This window comes from Ursus maritimus, unplaced genomic scaffold (genome assembly GCF_017311325.1).
Source record: "Ursus maritimus isolate PB19 unplaced genomic scaffold, ASM1731132v1 scaffold_9, whole genome shotgun sequence".
Lineage (NCBI taxonomy): Eukaryota > Metazoa > Chordata > Mammalia > Carnivora > Ursidae > Ursus > Ursus maritimus.
Window position 1 is genome coordinate 6,678,832 of NW_024427107.1, and position 21,231 is coordinate 6,700,062.

Here is a 21,231-nt window from a genome sequence, read left to right on the forward strand (position 1 = left end):
CTGCTGGCACAGAGACCCAGCAGGAGACTTCTGGCTGCACCCTTATAGATTCTGAAGGGTCCTATATGTGGCTCTAGCCCCATCACAGAAGGCTTGCCAGCAGGCCAGGCAGCTTCAGGGACCCAGCAGGAGACGCTCTGACAATACTGCCAGAGATGCTGGAAAGGGCCCTATACTCAGCTTCATCCCTTCCCAGCCAGTCCATAAGCAGTACTGCTGGCCCAGAAAACCAGCAGGAGACACTCCCATCTGCACCCCAGAGATCCTGAAAGGGTCCTATACCTGTTTCAATTTCCTCCAAGCTGCAGTCACAAGCAGTCCTCCAATGTAGGGACCTGGTGGGGGACACTCACATCTGTGCCTCAGGAGATCTTGAAACAATACTATACTCGGCTTTAGTTCCTCCAGCCAAAGTCAGGGAGCAGTCCAACCCGCCCAGGGACCTGCAGCACAAATACCCATCCATGCCTCCAAAGCCAGATATGCAGACTTCAGTTGTGGCTGGAATACCCGAAATAGCCCTGGAGCTTGGTTCCAGCTCCTCTCAGCCATGGCCCTGGGCCTATCCTGCCCACCCAGGGATCCATCAGTGACCAAGCAGCAGTTCTCCCTGGGACCTGGAAGGAGCCACACCCATCCATAAACCTGGTAAGGGGACAGCTAACTAAGGACACAATGTGGAGCCTGAAATGGACCCTTGTCCCAGCACTATCCTACTGAATAAGGTACTGGAGGCAGTCCCAGCCATCTGAAGACCAGACAGGAAACATGCCTACCTAAGACCCCAGTAACAAACTTGCCAAGCACAGACACCACTGCAGACTCATAACTGTGCATAACCCACTCCAACCCAGCATGAACATAATTCCAGGCAACAGAGAAGAGGCCATTATCTGCTGAAAAGTGTCTTAAAGACTGGAAGAGGTATTTACTCCTTCAAATGCACAGACATCGACGCAAGGCTATATACACCACAAAGAATCAGGTAAATATAACACTACCAAAGGAAAATTAATAAAGCTCCAGGAACCAGTCCCATAAAAATATATATCTAAAATTTGCCTAACAAAGGATCAAAATAATCATCTTACAGAAACTTAATGAAATGAAAGAGAACGGATAGACAACTGAACAAAATTAGAAAAACACATGTACAAAATGACAATAAAGAAATAGAAATAAATAGAACCAAACAGAAATCTTGGAGCTGAAGAATACAATGGCAGAACTAAAAATGTAATGGAGAAATTTAACACACAGACTTATATCTGCTGTATCTGTGCCATCTGCTTCTGAAGGGTACCCGAAATAAAGTTCTATGTCAGACCAGCAACGAAGGTTTGCTGGGTCAGAATGAAAACATTCTGTAGTTCAAACACTGAGTGATTCAGTAGCTACACTCAAGAATTTTCTACTTTTCCTGAAGTAGACACCAATATCCTGAGTAGTTTCCCATATGGCATTTGCCTAACGTTCTCTCATTTACCCTCCGGAAGAGATGCATTTTGCACATTTACCCATCATATGGAGTTCAGAGATGTTCATGCTCATTATTCTCACCCAGGAGAAGTGCAAGAGAAACTCTTCACTCCAAAGGAACACGAATGACAACCCTTCTCATCTGAGACCAAAGGTAGGCTGCCCCTTACTCACCCCAAGCCTACTTCTCCGTACAGCAGTGTCAATCCTGACAACTCAGTATGTGATCCATGTGATATCACATAGCCCTGACAAATTCTGCTCCAGATGAAACTGTCATAATTTTGGAAATGGAGTTTACCAAGGTCCACCAATACAAAGCAGCTGAGTTACTATAAATAAATCAGATCTAGAAAAAACAAGGTGAAGATCAAACGTAATATAGTCCATAGATACTTGGAAAGAAAAGGTAATTTCTCTGCTTGAAGAGATGCATCTCCAACCAGTCACTGATGCAATGTTTTATAATGTTTAAATATTTATACACTATAAAAAGAAGAGGAAGTTATGAAGTAATTGTGGAATGTTAAAGTATGCAATTAGTTCTGTGGCTCTGCCAATTTTTGCTCACATTCTAAGATGTTCTCGTGCTTACTTGACACTATTTTATGATAAATAAGACAAATACTGCCATGTCTTCCTTATAGATAGCTTTGATGAATATAAAATATCCACATTAGTAATAATAAAAGTAGCTAATACTTATTGAGTATTGTGTACCTCCTGGCACTACTCTATCACTGTATTGGGTTACTCACTTAATCCTCACTTCAGCCTCATGAGAAAGAAATAAGACTACCATCCCAATTTTATAGATTAGGAAACAAACCAGTAAGTGAAACAGCAACAATTCACACCAAGGCACTATGCATTTCTGCTTTTCCAAATAAGAGAAAACAGCCGTTTTATACATTTAATGTTTTCTCCCTTGATATAATATTGGTACCCTGATTTCTTATTTTTCCCAAAAAAAGCCTAACTTTTCATTGTTTATGTTTATGTATGATCTTAAATTATGTGGCTAGCATCACCATGTCTGTAAAGTCTTATCTGTCTCATCCCACATGGAATTCCTCTCTTTTCAATACTCTGAAATACATAATTCTATCACTATACATCTATTATAACTTTTCTTTACAGGTGTTATATTTTCTTCAATATTGTGAATCTAAGAGAATCTAAGATTCTCTCTCTCCCTCCGCCTCTCTCCCCCTTGCACATGAGTGCATTCACCCTCTCTCTGAAATAAGTAAGTAAATCTTAAAAAAATAATAACAATAGGGGTGCCTGGGTGGGTCAGTTGGTTGGGCGTCTGCCTTCGGCTCAGGTCATGGTCTCCAGGTCCCGGGATCGGCATCAGGCTCCCTGCTCAGCGAGGAGTCTGCTTCTCCCTCTGTCTCTCCTCCTGCCCCCTCAGCTTGTGCTTGATTTCTCTCTCTCTCAAATAAAGAAAATCTTTTTTAAAAATTAAAAATAATAATAATAATAATAATGTCTCATCGTCTCTGTAACTACCAGTAGCAGTCGAAAAATAACCAGTGCTCACAAAATGGCTACTGAATTAAAATCATACAAACCAAAAAAAATCCTGAATGTGAAATTTCTAATGTGATCTCTGCTGGCCACCACACAATAGTATTATAGTTGTACTCATACTTTTATACTACCCATTTTTAATTAGGTTTATTATAATTCCGCATATTATGGGCATCTTGATTTCACTTACTCCATTAGTTCCTCTGCTGAACTACTTTTCCCTTACCGTTTGCCTCGTGGATAATGCCGCACATATTCCCCAACATCATGAGCAGCAACAGCTAAGACTTGTGGATCATCCGACACCTCCAGAAGTTTTGTCAAAATTCTGAAATAAATTTAATCCAAAGAGAGATTGATTTCTAGTTGTTCTACAGGGCACAACAGAGCACAGCATATTTGCAGGTATCTCCTGAAAATAGACATTGACAATATATTTTCTACAGATCTTACTATTACACATAATATATTACATATGAGTTAGCAGTTTTCAGATCTTTTCACATATATAGCAGGTTACTTTCAGATCATAATGTACACCACACACAATTCCCAAAATATCAGGAACTCCCTTTCCTGCTTTCTCAAAAAAGACAACTAGAATGTGAGTTAATGTTATTTTAATATACAATTACCAGTGAGTCCTTGCCAATTGTATTTTGAAGATTAATCATCGGTAAGCTTTCTGTTAGTATTAAAGAAATTACTTTAAGCTGTGATCAAGATGGAACGTGAGCCCTGAACATACACATTCCATGCCCCCCTCTCCCCCACCCTCACTCCAAGTCTCAGGAAGAACTTGAACCTGAACTTCATAAGAAAAACAATGCAAAACAGCAAGTGAATGTTTCTGAGAAGATGGGTGACCAAATTCACTATCCTGGCTCCCTTGCTGTCCTTTCTCCACAGCAACCACACAGGCAGAGTGAAACCACTGCAGGAGCCTGACGGTGTTTCTGAGAATAGGAGCCAACCAGACGCAGAGAAGGCTACCCTCTGCTGGGAGCTGGAGCCTTGACCACAGATTTCTGCCTCCTCAAGGACCTCCAGGGAGAAGGTTCATCTCACCCAGGGGCACATGTGTCCTCAGGAATGAAGAGAAAGGGGGGCACTGCACTACCCAGAATCCAACCCACTCGGAGAGAGTGCCTTCAGCATGAGTGTGAGGGGAAATCACTCAAGGAACACATCATTCCCGTGTTATTTAAACTGCTCAAGGGCATAGAAATGAGAAGAAAACTCAACTCATTCCACAAACAGAACATAACTGGGATAACCAATCAGAATGAGTAATTATTTTAATGGCCAGGCAGAAGACTAACATATTTAAAAAAAAACTGCTTTGTAATATGCCACCAATAGCCACTCACATAGACACAGATATATGAAAACCTTATAGAATTAGCTAATTGAACCAGTAGAATACTGAGAGACTATCTTTTCAGTTCTCAGCTCAAACACCACCTCTTGCCTAAGAGCCTCTGATCCCAAGACAATACCCCCGCATCATTTTCTATCCCCGCTTCCTGATTCATTTTTCTTCACAGCACTCATCACTACCAGCCATGATATGTAGTTTCTTGACTATTTGTTTAGTCTCTCTCTCCCAAATACAATGTAAGCTTAATGACAATAAGAACTTAATTTTATTTGCCATTGTGTCTGCAACACCTAGAACAGTACTGACCACACAACAGATGCTCAAAAAACACCTGCTGGAAAAAAATGAATCCACAATTTAAGTGTAAAATGGTGATGCTGACAATTGGGAAAAACGATGTGACAAATCCTAATGCAATTTAAAATGCACAGAACCTTGACATAGCAACTCTACTTCTAGGAATCCAACCTACAGCAATATCTTCACATTTCCACAAAGATATCTATATACACTAGGTTAAAAATTGACTAAGAGAAAAAGCTAGAGGGTGGAGGCCACATGCAAGAGAGAGATTTTTGGTTTTTCCCTCTACTTCTACCATGCTGGTGGCACCTGCTTTGTCCTCTGTAATACTGACTACGACGAACTGAGGGTTTTAGAGGGGAGGGGGTGGGGGATCGGGATAGGCCAGTGATGGGTATTAAGGAGGGCACATATTGTATGGTGCACTGGGTGTTATATGCAAGTAATGACTCATGGAACTTTACATCAAAATCTAGGGATGTACTGTACGGTGACTAACATAACATAATAAAAAGTTATTATAAAAAAACAAAACAAAACAAAAATACTGACTACGTCATGTACAAAGCATTTCACATTCACCATTTTATTAAACCCCTACAACTAGGATTATTGGTTCTTCCTATTTTACAGAGAAGTAACACAGGAGGCTCAATGAAATAAAGTGGCCCAATATAAAAAAATATTAGAATCAAAATTTTAAAAAATTATAAAACTAACTCATTTCAACAGACCCCAAACCATAATAAGTGAAAAAGACAAGTCACAGTCTAACCTATTGAGATGGGATATATATAAATAACTCTATATAAAGATACAGATATAGGTATGTCTATGAATGAAAGAATACTGGAGAGTATATCATCTGATTCTGGTTATCACTGGGGAAGACTCTGGGAGAGAACAGCAGTGAAGAAACCTTTTCACTTTACTTCTGTATGCCTTCAAGAGTACTTGAATGACTTCACCCAGGCTGTTTGATAAAACTTGGAATTCAAAAATTCACCACACACATTTTTTTTTAAAGTTACTTAATTTTACTAAGATGCTCAAGAGATTTACTATCCCTTAGAATTATTAATTTTATTTATTTTTTATTTAAATTCAATTAGCCAACACATAGTACATCATTAGTTTCAGATGTAGTGTTCAATAATTCATCAGTTGCGCATAATACCCAGTGACCATCACATCATATGCCCTCCTTAATGTCCATCACCCAATTATCCATCCCTCCACACACCTCCCCTCCAGCAACCCTCAGTTTGTCTCCTATAGTTACGAGTCTCTCATGGTTTGTCTCTGTTTCTGATGACTTCCCATTCAGTTTTCCCTCCCTTCCCCTATGATCCTCTGGGCTGTTTCTTATATTCCACATATATGAAACTATATTATAATTTTGAGTGAAACCATATGATAATTGTCTTTCTCTGACTGACTTATTTTGCTCAGCATAATACCCTCCAGTTCCAGCCACGTCGATGTAAATGATAAGTATTCATCCTTTCTGACAGTTGAGTAACATTTCATTGCATATATATACCACATTTTCTTTATCCATTCATCTGTAGATGGATATCACTTGGCATCAGGGAAATACAAATCAAAACCACAATGAGATACCACCTTACACCAATTAGAAGGGCAAAAATTAACAAAACAGAAAACAACAAATGTTGGCGAGGATGTGGAGAAAGGGGAACCCTCTTACACTGTTGTTGAGAATGCAAGCTGGTACAGCCACTCTGGGAAACAGTATGGAGGTTCCTCAAGAAGTTAAAAACAGAGCTATCCTATGACCCAGCAACTGCACTACTAGGTATTTACCCCAAAGATACAAATGTATTGATCCGAAGGGGCACCTGCACCCCAATGTCCACAATAGCCAAACTATAGAATTGCGAATTTAAAGTTTAAAATTTAAGTTTAAAATATCGAACATAAAGTTTTGAAACCATTTGTCTATTTGCTTACAAATTATTCAATTACAAAATATAAATCTTATTTCTTAAGATCTATACTAGAAAACAACTTGAATAACAATGATATTTGCTCATATCATTTGCATTAAAACAAATACTTAAATAATTAAAATACTTAAAATAAAGTAATAAAACTTTACTTTGTTCAAAATCTGTACAAGTCTATGAAGCTTGTATACTTTAGTTTCTGCAGCTCATTTATTTGGTAACGTCTCCTAAAAGTGTGGCTCAACATTTCTCTGCCTTTTTCTATCATCTCAGCATGTCAAATATCTAACTCTATAAACAACCGGAAACATTAACAAAAAACCTCACTGTCAATCAGGGAATTATCTCATTAGGAAGTAATTACATGTCTTTTATCTTCCAGACTAACTGAGATATCTGCATTTCCAAATAATAGAAAAGATGAGGATTTCTTAGACACATACATGTCCCAAACTCGATGTAAATATATACCTCACAAAAAGAACTCATAAATGAGGAAAGGAGACCCAGAGAAGTTACATAATCTGCCTACAGACACAACAAATGTTGAAACATATTTGAATCACTACCTGTTGCCTCTAGTCCACACTAAGCACAACTGCACCATGATGGCAGTTCATTCAACTCAAGCACATGAAAACCCACAAAGAAAAAGCAAGACAATATTCAATCTCCCATACATTTATTTTTTTTAACTTCAAACTTGCTCTTTTTAAAAGGCCAACTTGCAAATTTAATTCAACTGAAACATTTTAATAATTTCAAAAGATTAAAGTACTTTGATGCTATTTTTGTTACTTTGAAATTTTATTAAAATATCATTTTAGGAAATAAGAAAATATTAACATGAGTTTCCTTAAAAGCGTAACAGAATATTTGTTCTGAATACCTTAAACCATAAGCCAGCAAATTATAGCTGAAGTCCAAACCCAGCAGCTTCCTGTTTTTGTACACAAAGGGTTTTTTTTTTAAGATCTTACTTATTTGAGAGAGAAACAGAGATAGCGAGAGAGAGCACACGAGTGGGGAGAAGAGGGAGAAGCAGGCTCTCCAGTGAGCAGGAAGCCCGACATGGGGCTCGATCCCAGGACTCTGGGATCATGACCCGAGCCAAAGAAAGGCAGATGCTTAGGGACTGAGCCACCCAGGCGGCCCTGATACATAAATTTTATTGGAACACCATCACACTCATTAGTATACAGACTGTCCACAGTTGCCTTAGCACTACAGTACTGAGTTCAGTAGTTGTGACAGAGACCGAATGCCTCACAAAGCCTCCACTGTTTACTTTCTGGGCCTTACAGAAAAAGTTTTCCAATGCCTGCCTTAAACCACATTCAGTGACCTGAGCTATTCTCCATATGGTTGAGACCCTTGATACACAAAATATGGTCTGCAAACCTGCAGCATCAGTATCAGCTTAGAAATGCTGAATCACATACCCAACCCTGGACCTACTGAATTAGAATATGCATTTTAATAAGATCTCCATTAACATTTGAAAAATATAGTCTTACACTCAAAAAAATGGTACAAGGAATTACAGAGAATTTCTAATCAAATCCAGAAAATACAGAAATGATTTTAATGGCTATCCCTCAGGGCCATTTAGCCGACTGAATATGTTCATCAACAATGAAAATATTTTTGTATTATTATCTGTAAGTCAACTGTTTCTATATATAAATGCTTTCTATTTCTATATTCAAGTCATCAATGAATATTTTCAAAAGAATAGGTTCAAAAAAAGAGATTTTGTGGTAAGCAAAGAAAGAACTTCCTCCATCTCATCTCTAAATACAGTTGTTAAGTCAACAATAGATTCATCAATCAAAAGCCAAATCTCAATTACCACATTAACCACAAGCTGAGATTCTGTCAGACACTCCAATGGGATCAAGACAGCAACACATCCAGCTTTGGAGTTAGACCAAATGTGAATTCTGACTCTAACATTTGCTAGAAATGTAATCTTGGAAAGTGTCTGTTTAAATCCAAAATAGAATTTATATTATTATTCTGATTGATCACTCCACAAATTTGCTCTTGTTCTCTTTCATAATGTTTTTCCTCTGTTTTAAAAACTTGTTTGCGCCCTCAGCTTTTACTTTTCTTTTAATTATCATCTGCATGGTTTCTTATATTTCAGAGTATTTCCTTATTCAAAATACGTACTTATTTCAAAATTATAACATACAAGATTGCAAAGTACTTTCTGTATGCTATCATACTAATACTGATAGAGGAAAAATGAATTTACATTGCAAACTTGCTAAGTTTGGAATTACCTGGAAAAACAGGTCAAAGCCTGGTGTAAGTACAGTTCTCCACACATAATAAGAAGGCTAGTATTCACTGTGCTTTTTAAATAACAGAATAAAGATTTCTTCTGTATCTATTTTATCAGCTAGTTTGAAGGGCGGCACTAGTACGCCCCTCCTTGCCAATCACCCCCATACAGATAACTTATAAGAATGGGAAACTAAGGAGGTGCCTCAGTGGCTCAGTCAGTTAAGTGTCTGATTCTTGATTTCAGCTCAGGTCATGATCTCAGGGTCATGAGATCAAGCCCCACAGTCAGGCTCTACAATCAACATGGAGTCTGCTTGTCCCTCTTCCTCTGTTCCTTCCCCCCACCCCACATATATACTCACTCTCTCTTTCTCTAAAATAAATAAATAAAATCTTAAAAAAAAAAAAAAGAATGGAAACGGAGAACAATGACTTTAAATTTCTCTAAAACTAAAGTGCTACATGTCATTGCTTCTGGTTATTTAGAAACATCACAAAGGCTCATAAGAAGGTAAAGAGTAATTTGAAGGAACCATAAAATCTAAGACCTAACGAACCATAAAATTTAAAACCCAAACAACGTGCTCTTCAAAAGGCTCTTTAAGTGTATCATAATAAAAATAACATGTAATGCTTTAGTAATAATTTGTTTAAAAAAACTCCCCTCCGTTATATTCAAGTTTTTCAAAAATTAGATTTAAAAGGCATTATTCAAACTCATTTTGTTGCTGTTAAAAACTCAAAGTAGCACAACAATGCTGAAGATATAATCCACTTTTCCCCCTATCTATTATTCTCCATCAGTACTGCCAACATCTATCAACCACTCACTTTCGTTTGCCAAATGTTTAAACAAGCATAATGTATCCTTTTTGGTAATACATGGAAAGTAAGTATAAACAACAGTGATAGGTCTGCCTAAAACTGCTCATTGGACATGTGTATATACCTCTTCTCCTCCTCCTAGATACCTCATTAAAATGACAGTAAAAGAATTTTTTTCTTATTTTTTTCAAGTTTTTATTTCAATTCCAGAGGAGAGCATGCTTATTTTGAAAGGTCCTAGGGGTGCCTGGGTGGCTCAATCAGTTAAGTGTCTGACTCTTGGTTTTGGCTCAGGTCATGATCTCAGGGTCTTGAGATGGAGCCCTGCACTGGGCTCCAAGCTCAGTGTGGAGCATGCTTAAGATTCTTTCCCCTTCTTTCTCCCTCCTCCTCTGCTCCTCTCCCCCACCCCTCAAAGTAGCACTATCTCTCTCTCTCTCACTCTCTCACTCTCTCTTTCAAATAAACAAATAAAATCTTTTTTTAAAACACAATCTCTTAAGATTTTATTTATTTATTTGAGAGAGAGACAGAGATAGTGAGAGGAAAGAACGAACAGGGGAGAGGGGAAGCCGGCTCTCCACTGAGCAGGTAGCCCGATGCAGGACTCCATCCCAGGATGCTGGGATCATGCCCTGAGCCAAAGGCAGACACTTAACCGACTGAGCCACCCAGGCACACCTAAAAAAATTTTTTAAATGCCTGAACAGGCAATTCCGGAAAAATAGACATCCAAATGACCAATAAGAATATGACACCGTATCCAACCACATAAGGAAGCAAGAAAATACAAATTAAAATCATAAGATGGCTAAGATTTTTTAAAGAGTGACAAAAACATGTTGGCAAGGATATGGAACAACAGGTATTAACAGTGTAAACTGGAATTTAAAACTTACTTTAAGAGCTCATAATTCTTCTCATTTAACCTCACAGCATTTTCTCTCCAAAATTTCTCAGATTTGTGCACAGGACTCCACTCCAATCTTCCAGATTTAAGTTCTGAACTGTATTCATCAAATGAGCTATAAAAATTTTTAAAGAATTCAAAGTTTAGGAGAATCTAAGAGTTACTCGAAAATTAAGCAAAATAAAACATTTTTACCATGTAACTTATACCTCAGTTGAAAAAAAAACAAAAATCTTCACTGATGACTTAACTGTGAAAACTGACAAAACTTTGTACGTTAACAAACTACCACTAAAGTTTAAACAGCTTAAATAATCTTTAATAAATCATGTGAAATTTATTCAAGGTCCTAATGTCCAATACTCCTGTCAAGGTGATTGCTCATCATGAGATATTAAAAGGAGCGCCTGCTTTCCAATCTTTATCCTAATAAATAAATGTATACCAGCAAAATATCTGATGATCTAGCAGTTTCTACCATGCCACTTAAAATACTGTATTTGCCAGCCCACTAGATACATTAATGTAAATTTATATAAAAGTATGTTGCCTAAATATAAAATAAAATAGCACATTCTAATACTATAAATGTCATAAACCACTATACTACATTATACAAATAAAAATACACATAAGGATATAATATTGCATAATGTGATTACATACACTACAGAGGTAATTCACTAAATTAACACATTACAGATTAAAAACAAAAACCTCTGTGCAAATAGCAAACTGCAATGTAATTTAATTCAAAAATCATTCACTATGTATCAAGTAACTTAATTATTCAAAGTTTCATAATATAAAAAATATTTAATGTTGTTAGCCACTGGACAAACACTGTGACAGGACATGCTTGGACATTCTTTCAAGTGAAAACTTAAAAAAAGAATTAGCCATTTCAATACTGGTTGGTAATTCAGAATAACCAGGATTTTACCAGTTAAGTTGAACAGAGTGTCCTGTTGAATAAAGTAGTAATTTACTTTAATGTAAGGCCAGTCTGTGTAAGTAAGCTAATATCATTTAACCCTAATATCCTAAACCTGTAACAGCAAAAACAGAGACAAAGCTCTTTCACCCGCTCCCATCAGCCTATTAGCTTTAATGTAAATAGCACTTCTCAAATTACCAAATTCAACATGAAAAATCAATAAGTAATAATCTGCTAACATGGATTAAATAATTTAGAAAGCTAAGTATCACTAATCTTATTTATTTTTAAAAGAGATCTTAAATCATTATTACTGGAGAATTGAAAATAAATTTTTTAAATGAATTTAATAAAACAGAATTTATAAAAACTGCAAGTCTACTGCTGGCTGGACTACTTTATTACAATCAACTTGTTCATATTTAAAATTATAGAAAGACAAAGATCATTTGCCTCCCTCCACAAAACTCCATTACAAACCACTGATGTGAGTCATACATCCCTCTCCATAAAAGCATTTGGGCCTTGGGGTTATGAGCTGCACTGAATTATCTGATAAATACTTTTCTGGAACACATAATACACTGAAGGCACTTGCTGGACACTTGAAAACTCACAACAAATCCTACAAGGTTTGAATTTTTATTGCTATTTTACCAAAAGGAAAACTGAGATGAAGAAGTCAAGAAGCTTGTCATGGCCACACGTGGAGAAAGTAACCGAACAATTCAAACTGGGTTCAGCCTGGCTCCCAAACCCAAACCACCTACACAGAAAGATCTACTTCTAGATAGTAATTCTCTTTTAAAGATGTATCAATAGTTTAAAAACAAAGAATACATGGGTTAATGGGAAGGACCACCAATACGTTATGAAATAAAAAAGAACAAGGTCCAGAAGAATATACAGAACCCCATTTGTGTGTATGTTTATGTGTGTGTGCATGCACACACATGCTGGAGGAGCAGGGCTAGGTTTTTTTTGGAAGCAAACACAGGAAATGAGGCTGGGGACAAGTATGTGGAAGAGGCATGAAGTCCCTTCTGAATTACGTAAGGATTCTTTCTTTTCTTACTGCATTGTACCTCATTTGCATAATTTTTTTTTAAGATTTTATTTATTTATTTGACAGAGAAAGAGGCAGCGAGAGAGGGAACACAAGCAGGGGGAGTGAGAAAGGGAGAAGCAGGCTTCCCGCTGAGCAGGAAGCCCGATGCGGGGCTCGATCCCAGAACACTGGGATCATGACCTGAGCCAAAGGTAGACGCTTAGCGACTGAGTCACTCAGGAGCCCCTCATTTGGATAATTTTTAATACAAAAAATAAATAGGGGCACCTGGGTGGTTCAGTCAGTTAGGCGTCCAACTCTTGATTTCCACTCAAGTTATGATCTCAGGGTCATGAGATCAAGTGCCACATTGGGCTCATGCTGGGCATGGAGCCTGCTTGAGGTTCTCTCTCTCCCTCTCCATTGGCCCCTCCCACTGACCCACCCCTCCCACACACCCCCACACACACCCACACACCCTCTCACAACACCCGCCATGTGCCCTCTCTCTGCCTAAAAAATAAAAATAACTGATAACCAATAGGAACTTCACAAAAGCAAGAAAAAAAAAAATACTCTTTCCATTTATGGCCAAACCTCCTCCACAAATTAACAACCAGTACTGTTTAAAAAGATTCTAGGGACGCCTCGGTAGCGCAGTCATTAGGCGTCTGCCTTCGGCTCAGGGCGTGATCCCGGCGTTCCAGGATCGAGTCCCACATCGGGCTCCTCTACTGGGAGCCTGCTTCTTCCTCTCCCACTCCCCCTGCTTGTGTTCCCTCTCTCGTTAGCTATCTCTGTCAAATAAATAAATAAAAAATCTTTAAAAAAAAATAAAATAAAAATAAAAAGATTCTAAACCAGGGGGAGATACTTGAGGGGTTCTAGGGTGACACCAACATCCTGTGGGAGTATAAACAGTCAGATTTCAGATAAGAGAATGGTGAGAATCTACCCAAAAGAGAAGAGATAACACATAGCTATAACCAACTGTTACCACAGTGATGAGCCAGTTCTGTTGTGATTTTCTCCCCCATATCCCCCATTCTTAACAGAAGACATAATGTCTTAGTGAAATCTTTTGAGTTTATGGTTAGTAACAAATTTAGACTTTCTTAAAATACTAGGAAAGTCAAACGAGGCCCAATATATCCAGCCTGTGAGAATTTTAAAAAATTACATACCTAAGATCTTGGACACTCTCACCAAGTTTTTCCAAAAGAAATTTTATATCTTCACTGATATCTTCATCATCGTACTTCTGCTGTTCCAAGTTCTCCAACTGTTTCAGAACTTTGCATTGAATCATAGCCAGAGCATATTCTTGGCGAGTTTCTCTTTCAGTCGATTTTTCTAGAAAGTTCTGAGTTAAAGACATGAAAAAAATGTGTGATTTCTTACATGTGATATTCTCAGACCCCTGAACTTTCTCCTGCACCCTCTCTCCTCCTCTATTCTCAAGTTAACTACCCCCTTTACGCAATGACTATTACAGATCCTTACTTCTTTCCTGTGCACTTGTCCCATAACAGGAGCATACTTCTGATTGCTTGCTTACTTCCTGGCTTAACTAAACGTTCTAAATGACCCGCACAAGCCTCAAAACACTAAACATGTTTACAATTAAATCCATCAAAGCCTTTCTCACAGCCCTGTTCCTGAGCTCCTGAGAGTTCCCAGTGAACACTCGGCTCATTTATTAGCCACCTAGAGTACTTAGGAAGACAGAACGTTTCTTCAAGTATCTCTACTAGAGAGTCTCAGTCAGTCACTTTTTTCCCTTCTAATCAACCTACAAAGGCACAAAGGGCAGTAATAAAAAACTCTCTCGCTTGAACAATTATCAGAGAAGTTTTGTGACACCCTGAAAAATGCCCTTGGTTTCTTCTGTGATTTTTCTATTTGTAAGAGTACTTACAAAAAGAGCAAAGGAATCCTAAATACACTTGACCCTAAACAACATGGGTTTGTCCTGTGCAGGTCCACTTATACGAGGATTTTTTCGATAATTACAGTATAGTACTGGAAATGCGTTTTCTCTTCCTTATGATTTTCTTACCATTTTGTTTTTTTCTAGCTTACTTTATTGTAAGAATACAGTATATAATACATATAACATACAAAATATGTATTATCCGGCCATTTATTTTGTCAGTAAGGCTTCCAGTCAACAGTAGGCTATTCATAGTTAAGTTTGGGGGGGGGGAGTCCAAAGTCATACATGGATTTTCGACAACACAGGGGGTCAGCACCCAAACCCCTACATTGTACAACTGTATTTATACCAATAAACTGTTTATTGAATTGACAAGTATTTCTAACCAAAGACTATGTTAGGGACAAAAACAAGCTCTCAAGAAAGCTACCTTCACCAAGATGGTAAAGAAGACCTGTCAAATGCCTCCCTTCAACCACACCAAAAAAAATCCTATAATAACAATTCCAAGTCAACTATGCCAAAATATGAAATTTGTATATTTATTTTTGTAAGCAAATTATATTCCTAATAATTATACTAAAGAAATACAGAAAGAGATTTAACTTAGCATATGGAAATTCGTGAGATCAATCCCTACCAAAATTCCAATGGCATTTTTCACAAGAGTAGAAAAAACAAGCCTAAAATCTGTATGGAACCACACCCTTAATAGCCAAAACAGTCTTGAGAAAGAACAACAAAGTTGGAAGCATGATACTTCCTGATTTAACTAAGCTACAAAGCTATATTAACCAAAACAGTATGGCATAGCATAAAATAGACACACAGACTAAATGAACAGAATAGAGAGCCCATATATAAAGCCCCACATATACAGCCAGCTAATATTTGACAAGTGAGCCAAGAATACTCAATGTGAAAAGGACAGCCTTTTCAACAGCATTAGGAAAACTGGATAACCACATGCAGAAAAATGAAATCGGAGTCCTATTTTACACTACTTGCAAAAATTAACTCAAAATGGATTAAAGACTTAACCATAAGATGTGAAGCTGTCAAATTCCTAAACGAAAACATAGGGAAAAAGCTCCTTGACCTCACTCTTGGCAACAATCTTTTATATACGACACCAAAGCACAGACAACAAAAGCAAAAATCAACAAGTGGGGCAACATCAAACTTTTAAAAAGCTTCTGCACAGTCTCCTACATCCACTACATTTAAAACCTTCTAACCAGGGGCGCCTGGGTGGTGCAGTCGTTAAGCGTCTGCCTTTGGCTCAGGGCGTGATCCCGGCGTTGTGGGATCGAGCCCCACATCAGGCTCCTCCGCTATGAGCCTGCTTCTTCCTCTCCCACTCCCCCTGCTTGTGTTCCCTCTCTCGCTGGCTGTCTCTATCTCTGTCAAATAAATAAATAAAATCTTTAAAAAAAAAAAAAGCTTCTAACCAGCAAAAACAAAACAAAAAACAAAAACAAAAACAATAAACAAAATGAAAAGGTATCCTATGGGATGGGAGAAAATATTTGCAAAGCGTGTATCTGATAAGGGATTAATATCCAAAATATATGAAGAACTCATACAACTCAATAACAACAACAAAATGATTTAAAAATGGGCAAAATATCTGAATAGACATTTTTTCAAAGAAGACATACGATGACCAACAGGTACATAAGAATATCACTAGTCATCTGAGAAATACAAATCAAAACCACAATGAAATATCACCTCACATATGTTAGGATGGCTATAATCAAAAAACAAAAGATAGGGGCGCCTGGGTAGCGCAGTCGTTAAAGCGTCTGCCTTCAGCTCAGGGCGTGATCCTGGCGATCCGGGATCGAGTCCCACATCAGGCTCCTCCGCTGGGAGCCTGCTTCTTCCTCTCCCACTCCCCCTGCTGTGTTCCCTCTCTCGCTGGCTGTCTCTCTGTCACATAAATAAATAAAATCTTAAAAAAAAAAAAAAAAAAAAAGATAACGGGTGTTGTCAAGGTTATGGAGAAAAGTACACACTTGTGCCTGTTTAGAATGCAAACTGGTACAGTCACTATGGAAAACACTATGAAGTTTCCTCAAAAAATTAAAAATAGAACTACCATATGTTCCAGCCATTCTACTTCTAGGTATTTATCCAAAGGAAATGAAAACAGAGTATAAAGAGATTATCTGCATTCCCATGTTTATTACAGCATTACTCACAATAGCCAACGGGAATAATCTAAGTGCCTATCAAAGGATGAGTGGATAAAGAAAATGGAGTATATAAGTATTTATACATAATGGAATATTATCCAGCCATTTTAAAAAAAAAGAAATACTGCCATTTGTGACAACACAAATAGACTTTCAGGGCATTATGCTAAGTGAAATGTCAAAAGAAAGACAAAAACTGTAAGATCTCACTTGTATGTGGAAGCTTAAAAAAAACTAAAATTAAAAAAAAAAAAACCTCATAGATCTAGAGAACAGGTTGGTGGTTGCCAGATGCAGTGGGGGGGGGGGCAAAATAAGTGAAGGGGATCAAAAGGCACAAATTTCCAGTTATAAAATAAATAACTCCTGAGCCTGGCTCAGTCAGTTGGGTGTCTGCCTTCCACTCAAACCCCATGTCAGCCTCTCTGCTCCGCAGGGAGCCTGCTTCTCCCCCACCCCCACCCCCGCCTGCCACTCCCCCTGCTTGTGCACTCATTTGTGCACGTTCTCTATCAAATAAATAAATAAAATCTTTAAAAAAATAAAATAAGTCCTGGGGATTGATGACTATAGTTAATAATACTCTATATATATATCTGAAAGGTACTAAGAAAGTAGATCTTAAAAGTTCTCATCACGAGAAAAAACAACTTGTAACTGTGTGTGGTGATGGATGTAATTTTTAATTAGACTTACTGTGGCAATCACTTGACAATATACACAATTGTCAAATCATTATGTTGTACACCTGAAACTAATAAAATGTTATGTCAATTATATCTCAATTTTTAAAAAATAAAGGTAAATAATTAATTTTTAGACACTGAAATTAAGATAAGTTGTCACCAGCAGACCTGTGTTAGAAGACACGTTAAAAGCATGGGTGGGCAAACTTTCTAACAAGGGCCAAAGAGTAACTATTTTAGGTGTTGAGGTCTCTATCATAGCTCTTCCATTCTGCCATTACAGTGCAAAAGCAGGCAGACAAAATACAAAAAACAAGTAAGCACAGCAGTGTTCCAACAAAGCTGTATTTATAAAAACCAGTGGTGGGCCACATTTGGCCCATGAGCTACTACAGACTGATTTTCTAAAGAAAATTCTGCAGATGGCAGAGAATGACACCGTCAAATGGAAAAATGAATCTTCAGGAAAGAAAGATCTGCAGATATGGTAAACAGCTGAATAAATATAAAAGACAATTTTTCCCTCTTCACTTCCATAATACAAATAGGACTGTTTGAAAGAAAAGTTAAAACACTATATTATAGGGTTTTTTACATATACTTACATGACAGCTATAGAGTAAAAAAGAGGGAAGAGACCTGTGTGATTACAAACTCTTACGTTTTACATGAGAGAGTAAAATATTCACTTATAATGGGAAAAGCTAAGGATGTATATATTGTGACACCAAAATAAGCTCTAAGAAATAAAATACTACAAAGAACAGTTAAAAGGTATACAGAAAAATTAAAATGAAATTCTAAAAAGAATTCAATTAACTCAAGAGAAAGCAAGAATGGAAAAACAAAAAACAGATAAGACAAACAGAAAACAAACAGTAAAATGCTAGACCTAATTCAACTATACCAATAATTATCTTAAATGTCTATAGACTGAACACTCCAGTTAAGAGGCAGAGATTATTAGTATAAAAATTCAACACCCAAGCATATGTTGTCTAAAAGGGACAAACTTTAAATATAAGACATAGGTTGAAAATCATAAGCATAAGCAAGCTGGCATGTCTATATTAATTTCAAATAAAGTAGGTATCAAGGCAAAAAGCACCACCAATAATAACGGACATCTCACAAAGATTCAAAGGTCAGTTCATCAGGAAAATGTAACATATACGAATGCATTAATAACAGAGCTTCAAAATACATAAAGCAAAGATTGGGAGAACTGAAGGGAGAAACAGACAAATCCATAAATGACAGCTGGAGATTTTAACAACTCCCAGTCTTGGCAATTGATAGAACCACTAAACAAAAATTCAGTATCACTGAGGATCTAAAAAGCATTATCAACCACCCTGATTTAATTTATATTTTATAGAACACTATACATCTGCAAAATACACATTCTTTTAAAGCACACATGGTTCATTCACCATGACAGACCATAAGATGAGCCATAAAACAAGTCTCAAATTTCCAAGAATTGAAACTTATTAGAATATGTTCCCTGACCATAATGAAATTCAATTAAAGACCTTATACTATGCAGAGCCCTAAATTCTGATAACCTCTCCCTTTATAATATTCTTCCCTTCTTCCTTTGCTTTTGTTAAGACTTTACCTATCATTTTAGTAAATTTTCTGTTACTTTTTCTAGTTGTTTTTCTTACTACTCTCTTTTCTAACTTTAGAAACATATCAAAACTCTTTTGCTCATATGATACTTTGTTATTTTCACTTATACATATTTGCTGGCTAGAGAATTAAACTTCATATTTAAGGTATTATCATAACTAGTGATTTCAACTCTAACCTCAACACAGTCAATACAGTAACTAACATAGAACACCACTATTATATTCTTCTAAAACCACCTCTCCTCTCAATTCTCCAAAATAATAGTACTCTAGAACTTAGTCATACTTGATCCTCCCCTTTTCTTCAACTCTATGTCAAATCAGTCAATGAGCCTTATCATTTTCCCTTTAAAACATGTTTTAATTTCATCTTTCCATTTCATTATAAAGAATGAAAAGGATGAATGGATTATGAAAAGTACTTAAGAAACTGAATTTGCCAAAAACAAACATAGATAATCCGGCAGCAGTGTACTCTTTAAAGGCCCTAAAACTCAATGGCATCTTCACTTCAACAAAATCAAAAGTATAAATATCATTTTTGTCTTTGTCCAAGTAACGGTGCAGAAATCTTGACTTGCCTAAAACCATGGGGGAATCACGTGACGATTCAGCTTTCTTTCACCAGAACTGCTAGCCTTGTGAAATTATATGTTAAAACAGGGCTTCTCAAACCATCTGTGGTGAAGACCAGTTGTGTTTGTTTTTTAACTTCCAATTAGTCATGAACAAATACTTTTATAAAATACAATAAAAATAACTTTCTAGAAAAATGCATTTTAAAACACATGCAATATATAAGCTCAAATTTTATATTATTAAATTTGACAGATATGCAACTATACCATCAAGTTACTGTAAGCTTATGTTTACTTTTACTTTCTATACTTACCCACTACAGGCTGCTAACAGTTCACAGCACTGCACTGACATGCATAGCACACTTGAAGTATCACTGTATAAACACTCACCCCAATATTAAAAATTATCTCAAGTCTCACTACACCTCACTCAAACCTGGTACCTAATGAGCGAGATAGATAAAACCCTGAAACAAGGAATGAGGTACAGACTTGGGAATAAAATTTCTTGATAGCAATTCTTCCATGCCAAACCAGTAGGCAAAACAGCACCCACACACTCAAACTAGGGTGAGTCTCTCTGAAAGGGTGACGACTATAAACTGCCTGCACAGGAAGATGTGGGTATGTGCAGGTCTATGTCTATGTGTTCGTGTGTGTGGGTGTAAATTAAACATTATGACTAATATAGCCAATAAAAATCCAAGTCCAATTTGGTGGTATTTCTTTCAAACTAAGCCTTTCTGCTGAAAACCACTGAGTTGTAAAAATATAATCTATCTTATTATCTGACATATTACATAGGCTCTTGACTAAGCAGAGCCAAAAAGAGAAATAAAACTCACAAGAGATGTAAAACTCTAGACAACAACTATGATCTTCAATGTCTTTCTCAATCACAGGCTCAAAACATACTAATTTATTTTAGGAACTAAAGATTGACAAATCAATGTAACCAACAGAATAACATTTCCAGAGACCTGGAGTCCAGCACCTGCTATGAATAAGTGAGACTGACATTTTCAAAAATAAAATCCACCAAGCCAAATGCAAAAAAATAATTAGCAATTTTTTCAGCTCACAGCAGCTCAGCGAGCTTCCTAAAGTCTTCAGCACAAAAATTTCCTTCCTGAGTTTCAAGATGTGGGAAAAAATACATGACTAGACCATCCTTAAACAACCTCATGAGAGAATCTTCTTTAACGGTTATAGGAATCTGAGAATAATAAAGAAAAAAAGGACACATCATTTTTCACCTATAGATGGTCTAAGTCAAATGGCTTTACTATGTCATTACTAATGGCTTAATTTTAACTCAGTTGTGCACATTAAAGTTATGGATGTCCAAAGACATTCTTTTGATTTTCAGCCCTTAGAATAGCCCCCTAATGATTGTACCATTCCAAATTTAGCACAGCACGGTCTAAAAAACTAATATTCCTGCCAAGAGATTGAGTCTATTTACATAATCTGAATTCCAAATTGGACAACAGAAGCCCAGAAATTAGC

At 37.0% G+C, this 21,231-nt stretch overlaps 1 protein-coding gene across 2 annotated transcripts in view; it reads right to left on the minus strand.

Annotated features, from left to right (window-relative positions):
* Positions 1-21,231, minus strand: part of ATP6V1H (ATPase H+ transporting V1 subunit H) — a 121,642-nt gene that overhangs the window by 44,952 nt on the left and 55,459 nt on the right. For both annotated transcript variants that reach the window (XM_008706686.2, XM_008706687.2), the window contains exons 10-12: positions 13,866-14,044; positions 10,686-10,811; positions 3,242-3,343 (exon numbers count right to left, since the gene is read on the minus strand). In XM_008706686.2, coding sequence (XP_008704908.1) covers positions 3,242-3,343; positions 10,686-10,811; positions 13,866-14,044 — 407 coding nt within the window. The remainder of the gene's footprint in view (positions 1-3,241; positions 3,344-10,685; positions 10,812-13,865; positions 14,045-21,231) is intronic.